This window comes from Strix aluco, chromosome 21, assembly GCF_031877795.1.
Source record: "Strix aluco isolate bStrAlu1 chromosome 21, bStrAlu1.hap1, whole genome shotgun sequence".
In the NCBI taxonomy this organism is placed as follows: Eukaryota; Metazoa; Chordata; class Aves; order Strigiformes; family Strigidae; genus Strix; species Strix aluco.
The window spans coordinates 10957809-10984448 of NC_133951.1; the positions used below are offsets into that span (position 1 = coordinate 10957809).

General features: G+C 36.1%; 1 protein-coding gene across 23 annotated transcripts in view; it reads right to left on the reverse strand.

Moving 5' to 3' along the window:
• Positions 1 to 26640, reverse strand: part of BPTF (bromodomain PHD finger transcription factor) — a 56591-nt gene that overhangs the window by 15396 nt on the left and 14555 nt on the right. For 7 of the 23 annotated variants that reach the window (XM_074847445.1, XM_074847442.1, XM_074847439.1 and 4 more), the window contains exons 3-23: positions 20709 to 20932; positions 19787 to 19987; positions 19055 to 19243; positions 16201 to 16374; positions 15870 to 16075; positions 14321 to 14676; positions 13900 to 14031; positions 13219 to 13348; positions 12325 to 12460; positions 10948 to 11169; positions 8235 to 10647; positions 7878 to 8002; positions 7509 to 7637; positions 7063 to 7213; positions 6147 to 6270; positions 4448 to 4700; positions 3851 to 4012; positions 2722 to 2870; positions 2225 to 2348; positions 1510 to 1733; positions 38 to 260 (exon numbers count right to left, since the gene is read on the reverse strand). In XM_074847445.1, coding sequence (XP_074703546.1) covers positions 38 to 260; positions 1510 to 1733; positions 2225 to 2348; positions 2722 to 2870; positions 3851 to 4012; positions 4448 to 4700; positions 6147 to 6270; positions 7063 to 7213; positions 7509 to 7637; positions 7878 to 8002; positions 8235 to 10647; positions 10948 to 11169; positions 12325 to 12460; positions 13219 to 13348; positions 13900 to 14031; positions 14321 to 14676; positions 15870 to 16075; positions 16201 to 16374; positions 19055 to 19243; positions 19787 to 19987; positions 20709 to 20932 — 6047 coding nt within the window. The remainder of the gene's footprint in view (positions 1 to 37; positions 261 to 1509; positions 1734 to 2224; positions 2349 to 2721; positions 2871 to 3850; positions 4013 to 4447; positions 4701 to 6146; positions 6271 to 7062; positions 7214 to 7508; positions 7638 to 7877; positions 8003 to 8234; positions 10648 to 10947; positions 11170 to 12324; positions 12461 to 13218; positions 13349 to 13899; positions 14032 to 14320; positions 14677 to 15869; positions 16076 to 16200; positions 16375 to 19054; positions 19244 to 19786; positions 19988 to 20708; positions 20933 to 26640) is intronic. The other 16 variants (XM_074847448.1, XM_074847443.1, XM_074847441.1 and 13 more) reach the window with 11 other exon arrangements.

The following is a 26640-nucleotide window of genomic DNA, read 5'->3' on the forward strand; positions in this document are numbered from 1 at the left end:
AGAAGCTTTTTTTTCTGCTGAACAAAACAATTCTTACCCGTGGTCGAAGTAGAAACTGTTGTTGTAGTTGTGCTAGCTGTAGTAGCAGCTGCTGGTAGTGGGGTGAAAAGAAATCTCTGAATTGTACCATTTGGCATAGCTGCTTGCATAAGCTGTTGTCCTGGACCAGGTATTACAGTCACACCCTGAGGGATTAATTGTAACTGACCAGTAGTTTGACCTTGTCCCTGAATTACCACAGTTAATCCTTGACTGCCACCCTAAAAAAAAAAAGTTAGTATTGATGTATTAGTGATATAATTTTTAGACAGACTTCACTGAAAATCAGAAGAATTAGGGTTTTGGATTTCAGAATTCAATACTTTTACCACATACCATACTCCTGAAATCCAAAACTAGCATCTGAGATTATGAAATACTAAAATACTCTTTCGACAATTCTATCGTCAACAGATTACTGGGTTGGAGTTAGATAAACATATTTTCATCCAAATATTGACAAGAACCCTAGCCAGAAAACAGCTAAAATAGAACAACTTTGTTCCTAGAATTTACAAGCAATACAGAGCATGGATAATTTTAGACATACTATTAATTACTTTCTCAAGAATCCCAACAGTTTGTGTAAAAGTTCTCTGCACTGACATTTCCTAACCGCATATCAGATCCTACCCAGCTGTGAGCTTTCATGACTGACAGTTCAGTTTGTAATGTATTGGGAATTTCTGTTGTTTAAGCTGACACTTAGACAGCTCAAGACATCACTCTCAACTCAGTGATGGAGAAGGCAGGGTACTGTCCCAACACTCAGATGCACAACTCCACATTTTGTGAACCCATAGAACAGAGTAAGGTCCCTACAAAAATCCTTCTGAGTCTTTTGCTGTGGAAATTAATTCTCTGAGTCTTGTTCCACATATAAAAATCTTACCTGGCAACAAGCAGCCTGTACATTACAATAATTTATATATTTTACTTATAATTTGAAGAATAGGTATCGTGGTAACTCACAGAGGTCTATTTTTACCCTAGGCTTGACTCTAAACTTATTTTGTGCCCACAGACCTTCAAGATCTGTGCAGAAACTGTAATAACTTTTTCCTCCTCCAGTTCCAGATACTGCAATTTTTCCTCTGAGGCTCCGGATAACATGAATGAAAACTAAATCTTCACACAAACTCAAAAGACAAGGAACAAACATTACGCTCTGAAGGTCTACAGAACAGGCCATACAAAATAATTATGTCCCTTACTGCTATTAATGCAAAGAATTTTTTCCATACTGCTAAACTTTCCTGATGCAAGTTACATTGCTGGGGAATACAACAGGAAGCGATGTTTAAAATTTTACATATACTATTTAAGCTTCTTCCAGTTGGTAATTATGCTATCAGTCATCCTAAATAAAGGCATAAATGTAAGTTTATAAGCAGATATACTACACTGCTGAAATCCAAAGGGTTGGTAAGATGTTATCAGCACATTTCCACGCCCAGAGGAGTATTTTACCTGTCCTTGTGTTAGCTGCGTGAGTTGGGCCATAGTGAGTTTCACTTGTCCCTGCTGAGGGCGAGGGGGCTGTGATGTGGTTTGTGGCTGTATTTGCTGAGGTGGTGTGCCAGGACTCGTGACGGTCTTCTGTCCAGCGCTGGAAGAAGCTGTGCTGGTACTAGAAACTGCTGTTGAGACAGGCTGACCCCTGATTATTTGAGTCACCACTTGCTGTGTCTGACCTGTAAGAGAGTAATTTAGGATAAGAAACACGTTTCCAACATTTTAACCATTAGCACAGCAAGCCTCTGAGTCGCAACAACTTGGAATAGTGTATCATCAGACAAGTGAAGCAAACACTGTAGCTTGCACATAAACTTTACTAACCATTTGTCTGTGTGGTTGACTGAAAAATGTCAGCAAAATGTTTTCTATTTTAATTCAATTCAAATACTTACAGAGTACTTCAAACACTTAGCTTGCCTTTAAAAAAAAATAAAAAAAATTTAAAAAGGCTTTCACAATACACAATTATTCTAAACTTTGTTTTCAAATGAATGGACTTAAAAACAAAGCCTGCAACCGACACATTCCAAAGCCAGAAAAGGCACTTGTTAGAAGTCAAGCATCGAAATGAGGTATTTTTGCATTGGGACGTATGATACAGAAAGTATTTATGAAGAAACAAACCATGGATTTCACACTGGAAGTTCAAATATTAAAATGAACCTACTGGCTGGAAGAATACCTTGTTGCACCACTACAGGTGTTCGAATGATGGTCTTTCCAAGGGTTGACTGCTGAAGTGGTGTCCGTATTACTGTCATACCAGGACGGAGTGGTGTTCCTTGCACTACCTACATACACCAAAATGGAAAGCATATGTAAACTTGGGAAAAAAGGCTGGTGGGATATACCCTGATGTTTCCTGTTTTCTTGTTTGATTTTTTTTTTTTTTTTTTAAATATAGTAAGAAATCACAAGATGCAAGCAGCTCCATTATTTTTTCATCTATGCCCACACTTCTAGGGCTTACCAAGTTCTAAACTATTAATTTTTCCAATTGGAGAGAACTGTTATACCTCCCTGGAATAAAGGATCCATAAACACTATTGCTGAGACGATCCAAAAACATTGAAAAGTGACTAGACAGAACTCTTAATATCTGCCAATAACTTAAAATATATGTGCCCACATTTTTTGCATTAAATAATCAGAAAAACATCTTACTTGTGAAGTGCTTGTTGTTCCTAATGTTCCTGTGGTATTTGGCCTAATGGTTACAGTTGCTGTCCTTGGCTGGAATGAAGTAAATGTTTGACTTGCACCGGTAGTTGACGGAATGATACCCAATACCTTTTGCTGAACTTGAACAACACCTAATTAAAGAAAAATTGAGAATTCATTAATGACATAATCGCCAGCAAAAGAAGTAAATGCAATGCCAGGGTGGCATTTAGAAATCAGTCTCCAGGTTTCTAGAACACCTTTGAGTCTTTCAACATTTCTTGGGAAAGCCTTTGTCATATTGTAAAAAGAAGCAGCATTATACTTTGGTCAACAGTCCAACTACATTTTAAGTTAAGAAATAGGTATTTTAGAAAAGATTAAAGAAAGAGTGAATCTTCACAAAGATCAGTTTGATGGTAACTGCAAATAAGTCCTTGCATTGACACGGTGCCACAAATTAGTATTATACAACCATTAAAAGCTATGATCTGATTCATTTAAAATGTAGGAGACCAGTTTAAACATCTTTCACCTACAAGCCTGTGGTGCTGAAGAAAACGGGTAATGCTTTTCCTGTCACCTAAGAAATTTCAATACAAAACTATTAGCCTTCGTGATTTCCTTAGATGCTAAGTATAATGGAGACAGAAAATTGAGCTTTTCTGTTCAGTACACATTCACAAATCTCAAAATATTAAGTCTTCTTCTTGAGGCAAGAAGAAAAAATGCTAATCTTAGTTTGGAGCCGAACTCTTGCTCATCAGTGAAGAGCAGATGTAGGCATTAATAACTAAGAGCAGCAGCTTTTTTTTTTGTGAAGAAAGTTGTTCTGTTGATGTATAATTTAGGTAACGAAAAAAAAGCATGCTTCATTCCACATTGTTAAAAATAAAGCTTCCAATTTTGCACTATGAAATGCAGAATAATTTACAGGCAAAAAACTTGCATTCTTCCCCTACAGACACAAATATGCAATACAGGGGGAACAAGCTCTAGAAACTTGTATATATGTATATAAAAATATTTTTTCCCCCTTCAAGTCACAGTTTACTTCACTGGGAAAATAGTGTCAATGGAGAATTAATCAGCAAGCTGGAATACATTTTTAATTCAGTTCCCTTTCCCCTACCTCCTTGAGTTGATGGCACATTGACGGCAACAATCTTGCTGTTTGCAGGGAGTGGCAGCTTAGTTATCACTTTCCCTGCCATCGTTACTGGACTGCCTGAGATCTGGAAGGTCTGCCCTGTGCTGGCAATGGTTGTGGCTGAAGTGGCAGCTGTGCTAGTGGCTATTGAGGCACACAGAACAGTCAGTTTTAGAGCAGAATAATTAGTCAATGAAATGACTATTTTCAAGTATGAAACAGCAAACTACAGGATTATTTTTACAATAATTTTTGAATGCGTCATACTTTCTTTGGTAAAGATTCTTTTTTGGAAACAGTATGTTACAGCACAGAATGCTTTCTTTCATTATCAATGATTACTAGTACAACAACTGTCAGTAATAAATGAGACAGGTCAGAAATAAGACTACCTAGCAAGTCTGAACAAAGAAAAATTAAGACAGGTATTATCTCAGAAATGTCCTGCTGACTTAGCAAGAGAGTTAAGAGCAAAGATAACAAGAAATGTAATAATGCTATAGGTTCTGGAAAAGATGTAGGTGCCATATATAGCATGAACTCCAGCACATGTTCTTACCATGATAAATGGCTACTTACCTGATGAAGACTGGCCTTGTTTAACCCAAGTAGCAAAAGTCTGATGAAAATTCTTGTTCTGTTGGAATGTTACTGTAGCTGGGGAACCCACTTTTGTAGTAAGCACTACTTTAGTTCCAGTGGGCACCGGGCCTGCTAAAGGGCCTACCACAACTTTCTGTGGTGTTGAGACAGTAGTTGCAGTGCTGCTGGCTGTTGTGACTGCAGGGGCCACGCCTGCTGCAGGGATCTGCTTCTGCTGCTCCAGCCGTTTCTGCAGAATTTAGAAAAAAATGGAATGAAGGGATAATTAGCATTCTCAGATTTTGTAAAACAAATGCTGTCTCTTCCCAGTACAGAAAAATAGGTAGGACTTCAGTTCAAGTTGTAAAGGACTGAAGAATAAGCTGCTTGCACACACTATAGCACGAGACTTGACCTGCAGAACTACAACTCTGCTTATAGTACACAGCCAGAAATTTTCCTTTATAGCATCTTTCAAATCCTCAGCTTATCTTAATTTCACTGCACATTTTAATTTAAAGAAAACTTATCAATTAGACTCAGATTAATCCAAAAGGTTAAGAACTTTGACAAATATCCATCTATATTTGGCTCTGACCGCGTGCATACAGCTTGCATCTATGTCAACAAGCCACACATTGTCATTAACACAGAATTTATTACTAGCATTCCTACATTTAGAGCTGCTTGCACTGAGATCCTGTCAGTTACAGAAAAATTAAAGGAGGCTGTATCATTCTACTTCACCATTAAGAACACAATTTTAAAAATTATTCTTTTAACAGTAAATCCTGTTTGCAGCCTCCTTATAAAAATTAGGTTCAAAATCCCTTACCTTACCCAGCAACCTTCTGTGCTGTAACTGTCAAGAAGGTACATTAAATTTAGGGACCCACTTCATGAAGGGATAGTATCAGTAAGCTCTTTTAAAATTCCAACCAATCTAACATTCTTCTCTATGTTACTGGAATTATCTCTGTATTTATTAATTTAAATTTCAGTGTTTGGTTAGCATTATATTGCGGTAATGCCCACGAATCAGAAATACTTATTCACTAATAATGTGTTTCCTTCAGGGAAGATGAAATGAAAAAGGAGTAAGTTGGAAAAAAGCACAGTCCTAAATAATGTATGTGAAATACAACATGGCATTGGGTTTCCTAATTTTAATTGCATACGCTATACATACATATACACTTACACCTATACATACATATCTATATATATTTATATAAAATTATCAACGGGCTTAATTCAGACAATTTAAGATATAAAAAAATCAAAAGATCTGATTTGATTGAAGCATGAAGAACAAATGCAGTTGTATTCTCAAGTCAGCTATACACCAAGGCAGCTTTCCATTATACCATTCTAGAACACCGTTGACCTTACCTGAAGATTGGTGCTTCTCAACCTTCTTTTAAAATGGAAACAAACTAAACCTCTTTAAAGTGTTATAAATTAGGTGGGGAAAAAAAAAAAGGCAATCCAAAACAAATCTTTGCCTTAACCTCATTTCAAAATAACAAATGTACACAGTGGGAGCAGCATTGTTTGATGGCTTACTTCGCACAGGAAGTGGAAACTATTTAAAAAATGGTGTAAGATAGGGATAAACTTTGTTTCCCATATTCTAATGCATGTGGACTATCAGTGCATGGTTGCTGACAGGTGGGACTACTAATAGCTCCCCCACCTGCTGGGCAGCCAATCGTTGGTGTTTTAGTTGAGCCTCCAATTGGGCCTTGAATTCCTCTGCCTTCTTCTGTTCACTAACCTTAGCCTGTTGTTCAACTGCCTGTGCCTTTTCCTTCTCCACCCTGCCAAAGACACAACCGAAAGTAAGTTATACCATCACATAAAATCCAACCATCAAACTGGATTTCATTTTATCCAGTTTAACTGCTCTTATAAGAACAAATGTCAAGACTGAAGATCACTGAAAAACTGGTCATGGCTTTAAAAGTATTTTGAAATTAACTATTGAATTTGCATGCAACATCCCTGAAATATTCTGATGCTAAACTACTGCAACACCTTACAGGAAACTATTAATCAAAACTGGAATGTATAATTACACCTAAGACTGCAAAGCTATGTAACGCCAATAACTTAAAACAATTCTTTCCAAGAGACTCAAAAATGTTGTTGCAACTCTAAGCATGCAATACTGGAAAAATTTATTTTATGACTTGAATACTCCCAGGCTGAATTTACCTTTACTTTACTTGTACACATTTGTTTTCTTTGTATTATAGAAGTATTTAAACACATACTGTATAAAGTCATGCCAAAAGCAGTCTAAAGCCTTTCCATGCATTACAGTAAGAGCCTTTTAGCATAAAACAGTGATTAGTTCATAAGCATGGAAAAATTAATCTAATATTAGTTCTAACAGATCTGTAAGGTCTGTGTAAATTAGTTTTGGTACCAGCAAAAAGTTACAACTTTAAGCTTGACTATCATTATCAAAAGGCACAGTAAAAATGCAACACAGATCCACTTTTACTGATTGTAGCTACCAAGCTTGTGTTCTCTAGTGGGAATTTTTATTTCACACACACACACACACGAAAATGTTTTTCTTTAAAAGCTCATTTGAGTTCATTTACCTTTCAGCAAATGCCCTGATCTCCCATAGTTCCAATTCCTCCTCTGCCACCCAACTTTCAATTATAACAGGGCCTGTTTGCTTGGGTGTTTCCGGCCTTTTTGGCCTTAGTGCACTTGATCGCAGTCCCTTCCTCTGGGGTGTTGGAGTTTCTTTAGAGAACAGTCAAAACACACACGTTAAGCTCAATCATAAAACAAAATTCAAGTGTAAGCCAAGATTTAGTGTCTCTTTCAAGTCTCATTTTATAAACAGAAAGGCCTTTCAGCTTCAGATAAATCACATCAGTTTGTTAAATGTGTCATTTGTTTCCAATAGGCAAATGAATAGTTCGTGTCAAGCTATATTTACTCCCTTGATGGTCTGAATTAACAAAGATCCTGTTACCTTAGTTTCTGTAGGAGCTTTTGGGAAGGAGGAAAAAAAAAAATGTATAAACAAACATACCTTTCGGAGCCTCTGGTACACCAATGGGACAAATAATTTTTCTTATACAGTACTCTGACCGGATTCCATATGGACCAACATCTCTTCGCTTGATTATTTCTGTTGTTGTAATTTCAGTTTCAGATGTTTCTACAACAAATTAGTCCAAATACGTTAATAACAGAAAACAAACAAAAGCTAAATCTCCAGTCAACCCAATATACTCAAGGTAAAGAAACAGCAACTAGTACAAACTCTTGACTAAAAAAAAATCCAAAATGCCATAGCTAACACCAAGCCTTTACAGAAATGCTTGGAACGAGCGTAATATTCAAAATTAACAGCAAGAACTTTTGCATTAAGAAACCCAGAAATTTAAAGTAATAATACCTGTACGTGTAGTTCCTCCCCCAGGTGGAGCTTTTGCTGCCATATCATCCCATTTGAGACATGCCCACAATAATCGCAGCATAAGGCTCACTCCAGCCAATGATTTTACTGTTTGAAGTCGGTACCTAACAATAGAGTATTAATTATGTTTTAAAGTAAAAATGTATTTAAAATACCTAACCAAACTAACGGGACAAAGGTTTTCCATTCTACCTTTACTGAGCAATATAGAAAATTACTGACTAATAAATAGCAAAATTTGGATGTTTCGGCACAAACATGTATATCACTTGTATTTTAAAATTCAATTAATTTCATCACACCCTTAACTTTTCCTCAAAAATGTAAAGTATGTACCTCCAAGTGATCCCAAAAGTTGGCCTTGGGGATGGATATGGCCAGATATCCAAGGCAGGCTTTGCATTGTAATTGAAATAGGGAACTTCTCTGATCCCTCCTTTTCTGGCCAGCTTTTTTAAGTCATCATTGGGTAAAACAAATATGCTTTTTTTACTGCTTTTGGTAACAAATTTTCTGTAAGATGGTAAGGCAGTTCCAGAACGAGTTTTTTTGGGTCTTGCAAATTTCATTAACTTCACTTTGTCTTTTGTAGAATACTCTTTGCTGACAGTCATGGAAGTCACCAATGTGCCTTCTGGGGTGGTCAGTGAATCTGTTACTGTTGTCGTAACCACTGTTTTACTGTGCTCTTGTACAGAAATGACATCAACGTTACTGTCTGTAGCTGGAGTGCTAAGCTTTGTTACAGTAGTGGTGGTAGTTACAGTGGATATGGCACAATTTTCTGTAGATGACACTACTGTTGTTTTCTCATCATTAGAAGCTACAGTCTCTGCAACTTTAAACACAGTTTTGGATTCTGTAGACACTGTTGATGTTGTGGTAGTCACTTCTGTAATAACAGTCTTTATTTTACTTTCTCCATTAATATTTTCCATTTTATATGTCTGTACACCGTTCTGATCAGCAAAGTCACTACTCAAGCTAGATTCCTCACATGAGGTTACAGGTGATGGTGCACTTTTCTTATCCTCAATTGCTTCAGTTTCCATAGATTCTGTTTCATTATTCAGGTTATTTTCTTTACAGACCGTATGCGCTGGCGTGGAGGCAGTGCCAACAAAGGCCGATCTCTCAGGATAAAGCTGTTTTTCTTCAGTTTTCTGTACATAGTTGGGAACTTCACCTGGGGGCTGAAGACCCTCTCCAGACTCAAACTCAGGTGAACTCTGCAGACGTGACTTAGGATCCAAATTATTTTTGTCCTTTGTGTCCTCTGTCATGATGTCACCATTCATGAATGGTTTTACTGGAGATTCCTTAAAACTCAATGGTTTTATTTCATGTTCCGGAATGGATTTATTAATATTATTAACTTTTGGTTCAATATCACCCCCTGCCTTAGTTTCACAGGTATCTTTAACTAAGCAATCATCATTTGATAATACTTTAACATCACTGTCTTTTCCATTCATTTGAAATGCTGATTTTTCTTTTCCTAAGTCTGTCTCAGTTTCTTCATCTTTATTATTCTTTTTGTCAGTAACACTATTTCGATTTGTCTGATCAAGATACTTGTTTATGGTACTTGTCTCCACTTTCAGTTCCTGACCTTTCTTTTGACCGTTAGCCTCAGTTACTTTAGAGCTCAGTAAATCCTCATCAACTTCTGCCCCATCCATGTGTTCCAGAGTTTGACTTTCAAGATTTTTTTCAGAAATTAGCTCTGTTTTAAACGGTTCTAGATCTTTACTAACTGATTTTTGGTGAAATATAACCTTGTTTTCAGATTTACTTTCAGTCTTTCCTGGAGCAGTTTCTTCCTCCATTTCACTTTCTTGAGAGGATGTTGGTTCAATATGGCTTTTTATCATACAATTGTTTTCTGGGTCTTTGCTCTGCTGTTCAGAATTCCCTTCTGAATCTGTTTTTTCAAGAACAGCCAGACCATCTTTTCTACAGCTTCTTTCAGCTATCACTGGCTCTAAGTTTTCACGTTCACGCTGAGATACTCTGGTAATAGGTAGTTTTTGTTTCAAAGGTTTTTCGCTTCTTTCCGTAACATCCCATTTGATTCTACCTTCTGCGTTTGTTTGTTTCAAGCCATCCACAGAGGAATTCTCAGACTCTCCAAGAGCCTCTTGTCCTTGACACTTATCAGCAGTCATAGGTTCAGGGTTGTTTTCTTTACTATCATTCTGAATGGAGCTTTCACCTTCAGAGGATTGAGATGAGCCTTCATCCAGTAGCTGGCTTTCTCTTTTTGATAGCCTGCTTGTCAAAGGCAAAGAGGGTTCATCTAGCTCACCAGTTTTGGGGATCGGCAAGCAGTCTTGTTCTGCATCTTCCGCTTGGGTCTTATCTGAAATATAGGTTTGATCTTGGGAAGACATGTCAAACTGGCTTCCTTCTTTTACTTTTCTCATTTGTAGCTCATCTATGTTTTTCTGGGGGCTCACCGATCGAATGCCTACAGTTTTAGCACTAGCCTCCAGTTTCATCCTTTCTAGACGTTGTTTTTCTTCCAGTGTAAATTGTTTTATTCGCCTCTCAAGTAGTCCATCTAATTTTGATGATTTTACTTTCCTTTTGTAGCAAGTCCTTAAATGAAATCCCTCACTAACATTGATTATATCCAGCTTACAATGACTATCCTCATCTTTTATGGGGGACTCAATTTTCACATCATCTACATCCATAGGTTCTTCCTTGATGATTTTATCATTTTCACCATCAATTTCCTTTTCCACTGTGAAGAAGAAATAACTGAATCAGTAAAAGCTCCCCTAACAATGAATGCCAAACTATATTTTTACATTAAGTACTAAGAAATAAATGGACCTTTTAGCATATTAACAGATTTCAAGGAAAAGGGAACAAAAACTTCAGACACTACTACCAGGAATAGTAAGTCATCATTTAACGGAGACATTTTAAATGTCTTGACAAAACCTGTTACAGAGTTTTTCAAGCTATTTCTGAGGTCCTAAAATTTACATATGCAATGTTGTAATGAACAGCTAGTTTTACAATAACTTAAGTGTATCACCTTTGTCTTTTGCATGATCTAAGCTTTCAGAAATTGTATCAACTTCTACTTTTTCTTCACGTGACTTTTCTTCTTTCACTTGTACTTTCTCCAAGGTTTCTGAAACATCTGCTTTGTCTTTTGCTTGCAGATCATGAGAATCCTTTGTTCTGTCTTTCTCTATTTTTACCTTAATTGGACCTTTTCGTTTATCCAAGTTGCATTTTTCATCTTCGCTCTTAGCTATTAACAAATTAATTAAATGGTTTCAATTATTCAGAATATTTTTTGTACTCTGCTATATTTTAATGTATGTTAGTTTACCTCTCAAATCATTCACACATCATTACCGAAATTCAGAAGTATAATTAACCATACTATGGTAATGTCATAGATTAAGCTTAGTGCAATACTGAATTAAAAAAATAAGTAAAAATAAATAAGCTAAAACCCCACCAGAGAGAAAATGTTTCATTTGCATTTTTTTTTTACACATGTTCAGCTGTTCTTAAAAAAAACACCCCAAACCAACACATTTTTCAGGAAACTAAATACCACTTTCTGAAAACCCAGCCTATTAAGAGCATATTAATTCAGACCCTGAAAATTCAAAAATAGTTTTTAATAATTTTGATTTCTACAGTTAAGCCAGAATGGACATTAGTATTCAAATGACTTTGTGCTTAACACTGTAGTGGCTATTAATTGCAATACAGAAAGCAAAATAAATCTAATTTAACAATCCTATAGACAACACTAAAGGCAGCAGCACCCATTTTGTGTTTGATCCAGTTAGAAGTAACAGGGAAAGTAGTACATCAATATGTGAGGAAAGAGATAATTTTGATATGTAATATAGGGTGGGCTGCCATTTTCTAAATTTTAAAAGGAAACGCAAGATTAAATTTATTATAAATATGACACATACAGTTCAGGATGCATTCTAAAAGTCAACGGTGCATATTTTTCTTTTTTAATATAAATCCTTAGAACAAATAAGTGAGAAGGTATGTTCTGAACTTCCTAGAGAAATAAATTTCTTTCCCCTTATAAAACATTTGTTCCCAGATAAAATTGGTTAATGGTATTCTGTGATCGGGGGGCATGCATACATATACACCAATATTTTAGATGTTACTTTTTGCTTAAGGCTACACAAAGCTGTACAAATATTACACACAGTTTCATAACCAAAACAATTTAATGTAGCTAAAAGTGTCTATGACAACTGAACTGGTTATATTGACAAAGATTAGCAGATATCCACAAAAGCTTCTTTGAAACACTATTTGTGACAAAGTCTACAGAAGAAATATCACATACAAATAATTAACTGAATAAGCCATAAAAAGCAGTATGTGAATAATTTTTAAAAATGTAAGCAAGGCAGACACTTACTTGGTAGCAACTTTCTGTAATTTGCGTTAGTATTTCCAGGCAGTTTGGGCATAAACCTGTGGACATGTGTTTTACTAATCCAGCTCCAGCCACCATATCCTGTTACTCTATATTCCTCTCCTTTTTGCTTCCAAACCTGTTAAATATTTTTAAAATAGTAGTTTTAATGGTGCTATTTGCTGCATTATTAATGTATACATTCATTTAAAAACCTAAGACTATTTTAGAAAAACAAAAACTTCAATTTACAGACTTTTTCAAGGAAGTTGAAGTGTATTTGAGATATAATGTATTATCTAAAATTAAAGATGTATTGCTGATAATTAAATTGATTCTATCATAGCAACATCTGAAAACCGTATTTATTTCATATAACAGTGAGAATCTATTTACTTAAAAGCTGAAAGATTATACAAGTCTTTGAATCAACCTGTATGTTTTTTACAACAAATCAATTTAGAGCAAAGAACCACTCCAACAGAAGTATTTAATGTCTACTGTAGGGAATATGAAGAGGTTTCTACAGTAGTTCCCATTGTATTATATAACCTTCCAAAGTAAAGGTAGCTAGGCTAGATTTTCTGGGCGGTGGGGAGTGAGGATGGGAGGGGAGCACTGGACAAGCACAGACATACTGGCAAGATTCCACTAGGAAAGGCTGCATTTTGAAGACAAACATCTGTCAGCTCAGGCAGTGTCACTAAGAGCATAATATATGTCAAATTTAGTTCAGACCAAGGTTATGTGCTTGCATATGTGGGCACGGTTCCTACTCCAACGGCAGGAAGTAACGCAATGACATTAAAATTTTAAGTTTAAAATGAAAACAGAAAAGGAGTAAGAAATCAACAACTTCCATATTTTGTTTGTTCTTCCCACAAAAGAAAACCTTACCTGATGCTTGACAGGAAATGTATATTTCACCCACGTTGCTTGCTGCATTGTTTCTTCTTCTTCTTGTTTTCTCTCTTTTTTTTTCACTTTCTCCTTTTCCTCTCTTTCTATTGCTGTCATTCTGCGTAATCTAATACATATAGATTTAAGTGCATTTAAATACAGGATCTTGTAAGCAAATACAAGTCAAACAACAGCATATACTATCCCTTTGAGGAATTTTAAATATCTGAAGTTAAGAGGAATGCCCAGTATAACGTTATATGTATTACTTGCAACAGGAACCCTACTTTCTTTTTGGCTATTCAAGTAAGGCAAACACAACTGTCTGCAACTGTGTCTAACATCAGACACATCTCATTTCTCCTACGACATAATGAGACACAAAAGGCAGACTCCACTGAACTAAGTGTGTTGAAATTTGCTCTTCTAGTCTCCCAAAGTTTTATCACTTTGAGACTGCTGCCCAGATAAAGAAAACAAACTTGCTTTGCAGGAGCAATGACACTATAAAAATCTTGTCATGTATTTTCAGTGTTTCTGGTTGAGAAAAAAAACACTTCAAGTGCTGAATGACTGATTAAATTGAAACATAATTCTTACAGGCTTTGAGGAACTAGTAATTGCAAAACAAAGTAAAGTTCTCATATTCAGAAAGATTTTTATGTTTATTTTTTTTACCTAGTGTGCCCCAACGATTCCCGCCAGATTGGCAGCATGACAACTGGTTTAATTGCACATTCCAATATAGCCAGCGCTAGTGCAAATTCTCTAGGTTTGCTGCACATCTGAACAGCCTTAATCCAGTTAGACCTAAATTGGAAAAAAAGATAAAACCCTGAAACATATACATGCACTAATACAGCATGCTATGTTAATAAGATTTAATGGTAGGATAAAACCTCCTGTATTTTAACACTTCACTCAAATGTGCAATCCTTTTAGCCATCCATCACAAAACACACATGTGTTATATTTTAATATACCAAAGCACAGTGCTTGGACATCACTGATTTGAAAAAATAAAGACCATTCCTTATTAATGCTGTTAGTAAAAACCCAAGTAAAACAAGAGAATATATATCTTAGTTTATTAATTTACCTGTGGGAAGCCCAGTTAGGGTGAAGGAACGACGCTGGGATATTGTTTTCTAGCTGAATAATAGTTAGCCTCAAAGTGGATATGGTAAGAACTTTGGACCCATGTACAGACCCATTCCATTTGAACTCTCCAGCAGGAGTCAGACAGAATTTATGCGAGAGATGTCGTCTCTTGTCATGGTCCTCCCTGTGCTGGTGCTTGTTCAGTGCGAATGAATTCGTGGCATACTGATTATGATAAACACGATACTTCCCCTCTTGCCCTAATTTGAAATAATTGTTGATATTTCCTTTCATCACAACTTCCTTCTTTGTGTTCATTCGGGAAACTTCACCTTGAGAGTTGACCACCAGGACCTTGTGAAAAAAAGAATGATTTTAAAGAATCACTTAAGTTTCTAATATTTCTATTTACTTATTTATGATTTAGGCTTCAACTGTCTATATATAAAATTCAAAAATACCTTGCATTAGTTTGTAGAAGCAAATAAATGTTTATCTGATATACAAAACATATGTACTTCATCACTGATTGTATATAGAGTTAGGATACTCCCAAAGATCAACTTTAACATTAAAAAAACCACCATCCAGGCTCCTCAGGAAGTCAAACAGGAACCCGTTTTGCTGCTCTGAATTATGCCTATTGAGGGAGACAGCTTTGGGAAAACAGCTTCACTGAACTTAAGTAAGCTTTCTGTGAAACCCCTCCTTGGTAAATTGCAGAATTCATACATGTAGCTAAGCAAACAAATATCTTTAACTTTGAAAATATGGCACGGATAACATCACTGGCCTAATTACTCATAACTGAGTTCCAAATTTGAGAGGTTTGTGACTAAATATGCTAAATGAGAACTTACAAGGAAAACCAGTCAATAAAAATAAAATTAATACACAAATTAATAGAACAATATGCAGACAACTAACTGCAACAAACTCTTACCATTCAAAGACTTCTTTCCTGGAGAAACTGGGCTACTTAAAAAAAAAAAACAAAAACACACCACAAAAAAACCTACCAAACAACTTACAGCCACACAAAAAATTTATACCAACTGGCAGCCATTTGAGAGAGATTTCACTTTTGTCTACATCACGCTGTGCTACAATTTTGCAATGATTGTCTTTAAATGGCCATACTCTGCCAGTACAGGTTTGTTATGAACTAGAAATGTGGCCATTACCTAGCTATTCAAACAATGATCAAACACAAACCGCTGTGAAGTTGCAGTTTTGGCACACCAGTTCTGAGTGATCTGAAGACAAAAGTGGGTGAAAGTACATATAACTTATTCCTGGCTCTACAGTAAACAATTGTCTAACTGTTTATGACCAGCATGTTAAAGGAAAGGAGGTACACTGGGTCACTGTCATACCACTCTGTAGTTAGCAACAGCAAAGGAGAAGGAGGGAAAAAAGCTTCCTGTGATACTACAATTTCACCATTTGCTGATTTATTATCTCTACTTTTAAGTACCTCCACAGTCTGCCAAAATAACTTTTTTATTTTAAAAAATATTATCAGTTTTCTAGAACAGTTTTCGTACTTCTTTGAGTTTTCCAAGATGTGCACAAACCTCTCTGCCTTCTTTATATAACTTATTTGCTTCATGTGCTGCAGCAGCAACCTGCTGGCTTTTCATCTGGCTCAACTTGCTATCTGGATTTCGTAATCTTGTGAGCATTCGCGTCGAACCTGGCGTGCCTTTTCCTGCGCCTGGAGAATCACTTCTTTCGCCATTAGATTTCTCTCCTGCCCAGGAAAAAAAGGCTTTTAATACAAACTTAAAAATTGGAAGTTTTCTATTGATGTATGGGAGTTATAAAGTAAAAATAAAATACGCATAAAATGAAAGTTAGAGACATTATTATTATTACCTATGTCCTCTGAAGTCTGGGATCCCCTCTCTGCATTTTCAGCATCATCAGGTGTCTTAATGGAGTCATTCTGCCCAGAGCCCAACTCACTACTGTTGCTGTTTTCAACATCTGACTGTAGAGGTGCAGCAGACGCACTGCTAATGTTGCTAGGGATCATCTGACCAGTTTCTTCTACAAAAGAACAACTTCATTTTTAGTTTTTCTTTTAAATTGGATCAATGCAATTTTTGCTACTTTTAAATTTTTCATCAAAGAAAAAAGTTGAATGAACATGTTTTGCTGGACTGGAAAGAAATACCCATAAAATATTAATTCCCTCCAGAGCACTGTATCTATGTAAGTATTTTTTGTTCTGTTTCAAGCAGTTTCAACTCTTAAAGTTCTGAAGAACTGAAATCCATATGTGGATGAAATATGAATATATTTTAAACACAAGGCAATTTTTTTTCAGTAGATGCACACACAGAAAACTCTCTCCTGAGACTTTGTTTTGCTTTTAGAATGCAGATTTCATGAAATTTGGTCTTCCTGCAGCTTCTATGATTTTTATCTCTTTTGATTTTCTTATGCTTTAGCTGTTCCTCAAAGCATACACCTTTCAGTTCCCCTCCAGTTTTCCACCAAGTCTTTGACTGTCTCCTCTTCAGCACGTTAATTCTGAGGAATTCCACAGATTTCAGATCAATTGGCACCACTATCTAAACTCCTCCTCTGCAAACTTAAAATATCAGCCTCTTCCTTACAATCTGATGGGTCTAGATGTTGCTTCAAGCTCAGTAAGACAAATGGGTTCTTGGTCCTCAGTTGTCCTTGTTACTGTCTGTCTTGACAGCTGTGGACATTATTGCCACCTCACTTGTTGCTAAGGTGTACTGCCCAAGTATGACCTTTCGACAGAAGCATCAGTCTAGCTACCTAGAAATAAATCACTCCAGCTTCCCAGTAAGAACAAGCCACTCTTCCCCCAAAACAGCACTGTCTTCTTCATTCTGTGTGAAAGAGACACAGTTTAGCTGTTTAAAAAATACGATATTATTCTGTTTCTAGAATTCTTCTAAAACATCAGGGATTCTGCCATTATTAAGAAAGGTGACAGAACAAAACCTCCTTTTGTGAAATATTCATTACTAGCAGAAAGACGATTAGGTAAATATTCTGTGTTTCTTACAAGATCCCTAACCTGAATGCACCATAGTTTCTGGCTTTGCCAACGGGGTGACCACCACTGTATGATCCATTTCCCTTTTTACTAAGAAAAAAGGTGCCTGCTGCCTGGAGGAGAGTAGAAGCATCCAAACTAGACTCTTTATAAAAGACTCATATCCAGATTGCATTTAACAAGGAAGGTGACAGACACATTCTCATTTTGCTTTGCATTTTACTCTTATTTTCCCCCTCTTTGGGGGTAGTTGCCTCACTGATAATGGTTCAGTATCTCTCCCTCCCTCCGAGTGTCTCAAACTGAAATTTCGTAATAGGAACACAAGTATCACTATGAATACAGTAAATTAGACTTGAGGAAGAACCCTCTTCATACACGCACACCTTCCTACAAAAATGCCCACTAGTTTAAAAATAAGATCGAAGCTTTGGAAGAAGAAAAGTACTTGTGAAAGTATAATAAAGAAATAATGATCAATATATAAGTGAATCTTTAAAATAAAATACAAACTATAAATGTGTCTGGAACAAAGTTATAGGATATGTATCTTTCCCATTATAGCTCTATACAGTTATTTTAACTTTAAAATGAAACAACAAATGAGAACAGACAAAAATATTTGGTCAAATATCTAAAATATACACTTTTTGTCCCATGCACTAGGACACTTTCTGTATTAAAAAAATGTATTATGAGGCTTCGAGATTATGGATTAATCTTAACTTTCATTTTCTCCTTCTATTAACAAAGTTTATTACAAGGTTTGGATGCATTCACATTTCCAAGTTCAAGAACTGCAATCTGTATCTGAATGGGAAACTATTTCTGTAGGAGGGAAAATGTTTACTACCACTTTTAAAAACATAACACACTGACTATGGCTACATTGCAGATTAGAGTATTTTCAAATTTTTAAGAACTGAAAATAAAATTCTAATCACTTTAACAGTAATCAGGTGTTTAAAATAACATTTGGTTATGTAGTAAAGTTTGTAATAGAATATAATTTTAAATGTAATAGAATATTATTTTAAATAGTACACTGACAATTTATGTTACACCTAATCAAGTCCCATTTATTCCTAAATCTAAGTTTGGGGGTTTGTTTTGGTTTGATTTTTTTAATTAAATAGTGTGTATTACTACTTTTGAATCACCGATATGGCAGAAAAAAACATGTTAAAATACAAGAGCCTCTGTGCTTATAATTCTGAAATGTTTTAAAATCCCTAGCATGACAATTTTAATCTTGACACTTCAGGGCAATGGTTTACTCACGTGAATGAAAATACTTTGTTAGTAATTTATACAGTAAATAAGAGGTTAAAATAATAAACAAGCCAGCAGCAAATTAGATTTTGAAATAAACTTTGATAGGATGCTAACAATCGTTATGGACCACTATGGAAAAATAAAATATACAGAAAATAGAACACAAAAAGCTTAGCCATAGTCATCTTTGGAAGGCATGGAAACAAATGCTAATGTCACGGAGGGCCACAAATTTCAAGCACTAGTTGCAAGAAAATTAACTTTGAAATGTTAATGACAACGTAGCAGTAAAGGATGGCACTGCAAGCAAACAGCATGAGTGATATACGCTGTGAATGGTTTTAGTGGACAAACTGGATAGAAAAACTTAACAGATTCCCCAAATTACAGAGGCATTGGTAACAGTGCCTTCTGTACCTGAGAGTTCCTGAGGGAGCTCTGATGCCACCTTCTTCTCTGCCACGTTGTTGCTATCAAGGGTTTCTGACTGACACCCCATTGCGTTCTTGCCTTCAGAGCAACTAGTCTCTCCTGCAGAAGGATTTGTGTTGCTGTCATCAGTGCTTGATGTCACAGAGTTACTTTTATCCCCAACGACTGTTGCCTCTATAGTAAAACGCACAACAAAACTTTAGGGATATTCTTTAGTATGTCTTAGGATGTCATTTGGCATCATCCATAGAAAGCAACTTCAGCAGCTTTGTTTGTTTGATAATGCTGAAAAACATTGAGCTTTTTCCTTTCCTTTTTTTTTTTTTTTTCCTTTTTCTATGAGATAGCATTGTCTCAGAATCAAAGAACAGGCTATTTAATTCTGATGAGGAAAACAATGTTAAAAATGATGTAATATTTCTTACTACAAACGTGTTGTTCACAATCTGTGTTACGTGTACCTCAAGCGAAGGTATCTACAAGCTATCTGTATTTAACCTGAAAAGTAGGAAAACCAGTGAAATTACTTAAAAAGAAAAACAATTATAATATACAACCACAAAGGAACTAACAAGTATCACCTATTACTAAAAAATAACTTACAGAATCATATATAAAAAAAAAAAAATCACATTAACACTTAAAGAAATGTGAGGATCTTAACTAAAGATTCACTTTACTTAAATGAAGTTGTTAAAGCACAGTCAGTTTCTTTACCTTCTGTTTTCACTTTTTCCGCATCTTGCTCGGTGGGTGTTTCCTCAGTTTTATCTTGGTCTCCAGATTCTTCCTTGCCTCTCTCAGCATCTGTCTGGTCATTATCAATGTCACTTTTGGCCTTTTCTGCTTCATCATCTGCTGTGTTTTTGTCTTCCACTATTTCTCCTTTTCTTGCTCTGATAATGTCCAAGATTTCATCTACGACAGAAATTATGTTGTCATCAATAAACAACAAGCCATGACCTCCAGAGCCACTGAGCAGAAATAACATAAATACTACTTCTTTACTACTTCTTTTCAGTGAGACAAAACATCCAACTTCTTACCACTTTTCCCCACTTAGAAGCAACACTTCCAAAGATTTATTTATTGATTTCTCAGAGTTATGCATTTATATAGCGATGACTTAAATCCATTTTTAAACCTGAATATCTAATCTTTATGTCTTCCCTGGAACCAAAGTTCAAACCTCCACAGATTTATATTGCAATTTATTGCTCCAAGGTAGATAAATTAAGTTGGTGGCAAACTGCAGAGGAGATATGCATTCTTCCACACTGTCCATAATATTGGAGCTCTAATATTTTTGCCACTCCAACTCCCATTAGACTGTTAAATGCTTATTATATACATTTTTATATATAAAAGACAGTACATCAAGAAACATTTGACAGTTAACACAGCTCTACCCCAACACCTGGAATGATCACTATCTGGCACACCCTAAGCATATCAAGAATCCGAATCATTCAGGACATCCTGGAATACATGATACATAGTCCTACAAGAAGTCAGAACTAAAGAGCCATGCTGGTACACCTGCATGATGCTTCTCCATCAACTTCGTATGATAAGATAAATATTAATAGTATTTGAGTCAAAGTGCAACATCTATTCCCATTAAACAAAATATTCGTACCGTTTGCTGCAGAAAGGAAAGACTTGTTGTTGCCCCTTGCTTTATTAGTAAGGTCTTCTGTCACATCCATGTGCCGATGAATTTCTTCACGCATTTCTTCCAGAGTTTTGCATAGGTCAGCTTCCCAGTAATCTTTGTCTAGGCATTCAATTAACTCTGCCAGCTGTATCTTTGTGCTATAGTACCAGATTTTCTTATCCTTCTCACTTTCTGAATCTTCCTCTCTGTAAGAGTATTTTAAATATTGATTTAAAAATATCTGGATAAATGACAAAAATTAATATCAGCCTGTTTTTTGCAGAAAACTATTAAACACCAATACCTGAGTGTGAATAAACAAGTCACTTGAGGACAGTCATATGCATCCAGTTTAGTACCCAAATACTCCTTTCTCACTTCCCCTCCCTTTCTTCATTCCCTCAGTTCACATGACAACTTCCTCAGGAAAGCTTCTGAAGAGTCCAATCTGGCAATAATGTTTATTCTCATTATATTTACTGTTACTGTAACCAGTAATCTGCTATTAACTCTCAAACAATTTGCAGTGAAAGAGGGTACGGCTCCAGAATCTATAAAGGGCAGTGTTTCTGACTGCATATTCAGGAAATAGCAAAGTTAAGAAATTCAAAGTGTGGAATGTCACATTCATAAAATACTTTACATTAGCATCTCTATGGCATTCACCTGTGCGAGCACCACTAAGGGACAAAAGACTCATAATAAGATCCTTTGAAAAGACCAAGGGATTTCCACATTTTTTATCTGGGGTGCTCCATGACACCACAAGCCCAGACAAAACTACTGGAGAACCACAGTGTCAAAAGCATCTCTACAGGGTCACCAGACCCAAGGGTGCTCTGTGAATATCTCGGTAACGCGCTCTCCCACAGTGCTGGGGAGCGTAAGGAGGACGCTCGAAGCGGTTCTGCAGAAGGCTGCCTGATTTCAGCTCGGCTTGTTAGGTCCTGCTCAGCACCAACAGCCAGATCCAGGCTGGCTGGGGGCAGGACCACTCACTGCCACAACACACTCTAGCACTCCCAATATTTGGAACACCATATAGGGTGACACAATTATCGGCCTGGCTTTCACGTGGGGAAGAGGAGCAAAACTACTGCGACTTGTAAAAGCATTAGAGACCTACGGCTCACTAATAATCCTAAACCAAATTGTCAATAGGACTGGTAAGATGACTGTAATTTGAAAGATCTACCCTGGTAAGGTTTGTTTTGTGTTCCTCTCTACTGGTGCCTCCACATGGCTTATACATTAAAGACAGTGAAAATTTACCTCAGATACTCAGAAAGACAAATAACTGTAAAGCAAACTTGATTGTCATCTATCTACTATTTTCCACATTCTATTTATGAAACAACTGTAATATTTGCAACTCAATCAGAACACTACTAAAATAAGGTGCTTATGAAGTCAATAATGGCAACATTACTCAAAATTCAACTACTAATTTGTCACAACCACTACCACAAAAGAGACTTTTGGTTTTGATGATAAAACCTGGTGTGTTGCAAAGAAATATTATCATTTCTCTCATAAAGGCCTTTGCTCATAAAAAGCAACTAATTCTACTTTATCCATTTACTCCTCTAGGCTACCAGTAACTTTCCATTAGCTTTAACAGGTTAACATGGCTAAGTTTGACAAGTTTTCTCAGAAAACAGCTAATTTCAGGAAGACTGCCCACATACTACACATCAAAAAGTAGCAGCTGAACATTGATAATAATTTGACACTATGGAATAGTCTATGCCTGTAGACTTCCATGTTAAAGAAAGATTATTTAAACGACATTTCCTCTAAACCAAGAAAATTATTTACTAACAATAGGAATGGCAGCACCTTTATTATTGTTTGAGCCACAGAAAAGGAAGGTAACGGAAACACCCAAGAACTAAGATGGAAGAGGAGATGAGAATGCAAGAATACAGCTTTATACAGCAAGAGGAAAGAAAAGGATGAAACAAAATGCTTAACTAAAAAGGACAGGGCAAGTCTGCCTTCTGAATTTTCCCTGGCAAATGTCCAATGGAAGTGGCGAGAGCAAGACACTGGCAGAGCAGCAACTGTAAGGTTGTTCTGCTCCTTACAAACATGACTGCAGAATATAACGCTGGTGCTGAGTTTATAGTTTAATTATTTCTTAGCTCACCAAAAAGGGAACTTTAACCTTTCATTTTGAACCCCTAGCTCATTACACTACTATTTGCTAGATAGATATGCCATTTATACATCTTCTTACATGACCTAGATATGCAACAATATGAATGTTTTATATAGTCTCATTCCATGAAGTAAGGCTGTGCTAGTACCCATTTGCCAGACAAGCAGCCTGGGCACAGAGGCTTGTACACCTTGCTCAAATTCCCATGGTGATCATCCAAGTGTTTTCTTCTTTTTCCACTTTCGCCCCCCATTTAGCAAATCAAACTGATACAGCTATGCTAATGCATCCAGGATGCATATGTATGTCACCTGAAAATCCCAAGAAGCATCTGTCTTCTCCTTTCACAACACTTCTTTCTATTCTAGTGTTACAAGGTTCTACTGGACTGACAAGCAATTAGCTGTTATCTTCAATTTCCCTGTATAACTCAAGAAAAAGCCATCAGTACTAGTAAAGGTATGTTGTATTACAGGCCAATAAAACCCAGAGGCACACTGTGAAGAATCAAGACACTGGACCACAAAGAAGAGAGTATTCTGCATGAGGCACCTAGAGCTAATTAATCTTTCCATGTGTGATTCCAGTCCTACCCATTAGAGAATTGCTCAGATAATATTCTAGAAATGGACAATGAGGTTATCCAAGAGTATTTTATTTCCCTTTTACTTCATTTATATAGGGTTTTCAGCATAGAATTTCTCTGTAATTTAAGGCTATCACAACCCTAGTAACAGAAGTTCGGGAACTAGCTTGACAAAAGTACAGATATAAAATGAAATTGGCTCAAGCTTGCTGTTATGTATGCTTACACAAAACTCATCTTTGGTCAGACTTCTTTTCAAGATTCAGGTGTACATCAGTAGAAGCCTTGGAGTGCTCATTACCAACTCACTAACAGCCAAAGAACTACCGCAGAAAGCATTCTATGTGATCCACTTTGGCAAAGTTAAACTAACTTTCCCTGAACACCTTCTTGCATTGGCTAAAGGGACACTACTTTTACCCTTTGAAGAGATCAGAGAGGCTATCATAAAAAGAAGATGGAAAGATGCAAGTCCACACGAGGACCAATTCCCAATGTTTTTCCCTGATAAGCCAGGCAGATTTGCCAGCTTGGTGCTGGACAGGTCTCCTTAGTCTCCAGGGGACTCAGTTGAGTCACATAGATTAAGTGAGGCCAAGCAAGGGAGAAAAGAATCACACAAATATTTCCTACCTCTTTCAGCCTCCTTCGCTGCCAGAAACTATTCACTGGCAGGCTTTAGAGGCAAGTTTTAAGACTGATGAAAATGACAACACAGAAGAAGCTAGAAACTTTCAAGCAGCAAAGTAGATACACCCCATCCTGAATTCCATGCTGACACAATTAGAAACTGAAGAATTCAGTAAATTGTTTAAAGTAATCTATTCCAATGAAGATCCAAAACCTTTTTAGTTAATTGGAGAAAACAGAGGAGGACCCACTAAGAACATAAACCACATGACAAATCTTGCAGAAAAAAAGCTGAAACTGTTTTTGACCATTGAAGAAGATACATTCAATGCAGGAATAACATTTTGTGTCTTATTTCTGCTATCAAAATGAAAGCCAAACAATGTTTCATTATTTTCTTTCATAGCCATACGACAAATCCAAAGCATCTCAGTATTTCTGGAAAGTTAACGTGTTAAAACACTGCTGCAGTTTACTAGGAGAATGCAAGTCAATTAATTGTTGTTAATTGCAGAAATAACTTTAATAGGCAAAACCAACACAACTGACCCAGAGACATCATCCTAAATTTCTTAACAGCTTGAAACAAAACCTCAGGAATTAATTTTCTCCTGTTTGTTTTTTTTTTACATCTTGTTGATATTTGCTCATGGGGATATATGAGAGGAGACCTCCTCAGTGTCCACTTCTCCATCTCTGTAAACTAGAAAAGATGGAAAAGAGAAACAAAACCACAATGATGGGCTTCAACAAGGCTTATTACCCTCAGGCAAGTGATGAGCACGGAAATAACATGTAACACTAATACATAAAAGTATCAGTGAACAACAAGTCTACATAACGTTTAAAAGATGGGAAAACCAGTGGTATGATGGATTTGTAACCTTTATAATGGGAGAAGTAAAAGGCCCCCAAAACCCCTTTGAAAAACAAAAAAAAGCAAGAATTTAGGATTTCAGTTCTCTAATCCCCCTCAGCAAGATTTCAAATTTGTGTTTGTGCAGATTAGTTTTAGATCTATTAATTTCCACTGATATATCTGATCACATGGGATTGGTGAATACACCCTATTCATTTTACTAAAGTTGATAGGACACTCTAATTTCATGAATCTCCGGTTTTAGCATTTGGCAGTTATCCTTTAAGTTATCCTTCAGTTATTCAAGATATCTGGTGTGGTTTGACCCTGTTCAGTATGTAGATGGTTGGTTTTTAAATACAGCATGCTTACTGAATCTAAAGGATATTAAAAACTGAAAATACAGAGTTTAATATCTATGTAAATTAAAGCTGTAATTCTCTGGAATTTAGTTATTCAGTAAATAATTTTGTCCCCTTATGAACTGGCTTTAGCATAAAGTTTTAAAGCACATTATGCATAAATTTAATTATGTCAAAGTTCTATGAAAAGTCCAGTGTTATTGGTTGATTCTGTACTTCCCACACTGCTCTGTTAAAGAGTACTGCTGCTGTAGACCCACCAGAACAGCTGTTTTTTCTTCTGCTTCCATCAGGAGGATTTGAAAAATTCTTAATCCAAACCACATACTTCAGAAACAGCTTGTGTTGGAAGCATACACAGGTATATTTACCCTAGCAGAAGGCCTGATATCTAATAGCAACAGGAAGGATAGGGACTAGCAGGGAAAGAATCTTTCAACCTAGATGATCTGCATGAGAAAACAAAAGAAAGTCAGGAAACAATTAATGGATGAACTGCATTTCTTGTCTTTGTAAACGTAAAAATGCTTTTCTATGTATGTCTGAAATACTTTAAATCACTAACAAAAAAATCAGTAAAATGGAAAATCCAGTAAAACTTTTCCTCTTGCTGTATTGTTTACAGTCCTCACCTATTTTGATTTAAATGGAATACTGATGTATTTTCTCTTTAAACAAATCCCAATTAGGATACAAAACTTACATTCATAAAACTTAATTTATGACTTCTGAAACAAATATTTTGCCCACTGAACTCCTAATAGGAATGCAAGATCATTAAAAAAAAAAAATTCAATACATTTAACCTTTGAAGATGTCTTTTCCACTGCAGTAAAAATTATTACCGATGTGCTAGAGAACAAACTTTCACATGTATAGATTTCAAAGGATCAAGAAGCACCTGCATGATTTATTTTAGTCTGAAATACCTTGAAGTACTGCCTGTATCAAAACTTTCTGAACATCAAATATTCCACTTCATTGGGAAAAAAACCTGTTTCACAGATCAAGTTCAGTCAAAAATAATTACCAACCTGCCTATGTATTGGAGGGAAAAAAAGCCTGCCTATTTATCTTAAAATCACCTCCTGAGTGACTCTCTGGATTTATGTTTATTCACAGACCTCTAATGGTGAGCAGAACATAATCGTTCTGCCAGTACAGTGAGACAAACCAATCTTTAGAACAACCTTTTTCCTCAGAGTTTGAAAGGAAAGACACAAAAACCACGCACAGAGAAGACTATAAGTTATTAAAGCACAGGTAACTAGAGCAAAAAGAATATCAGCTACATGTCCTTCACAACCAGGTTTTTT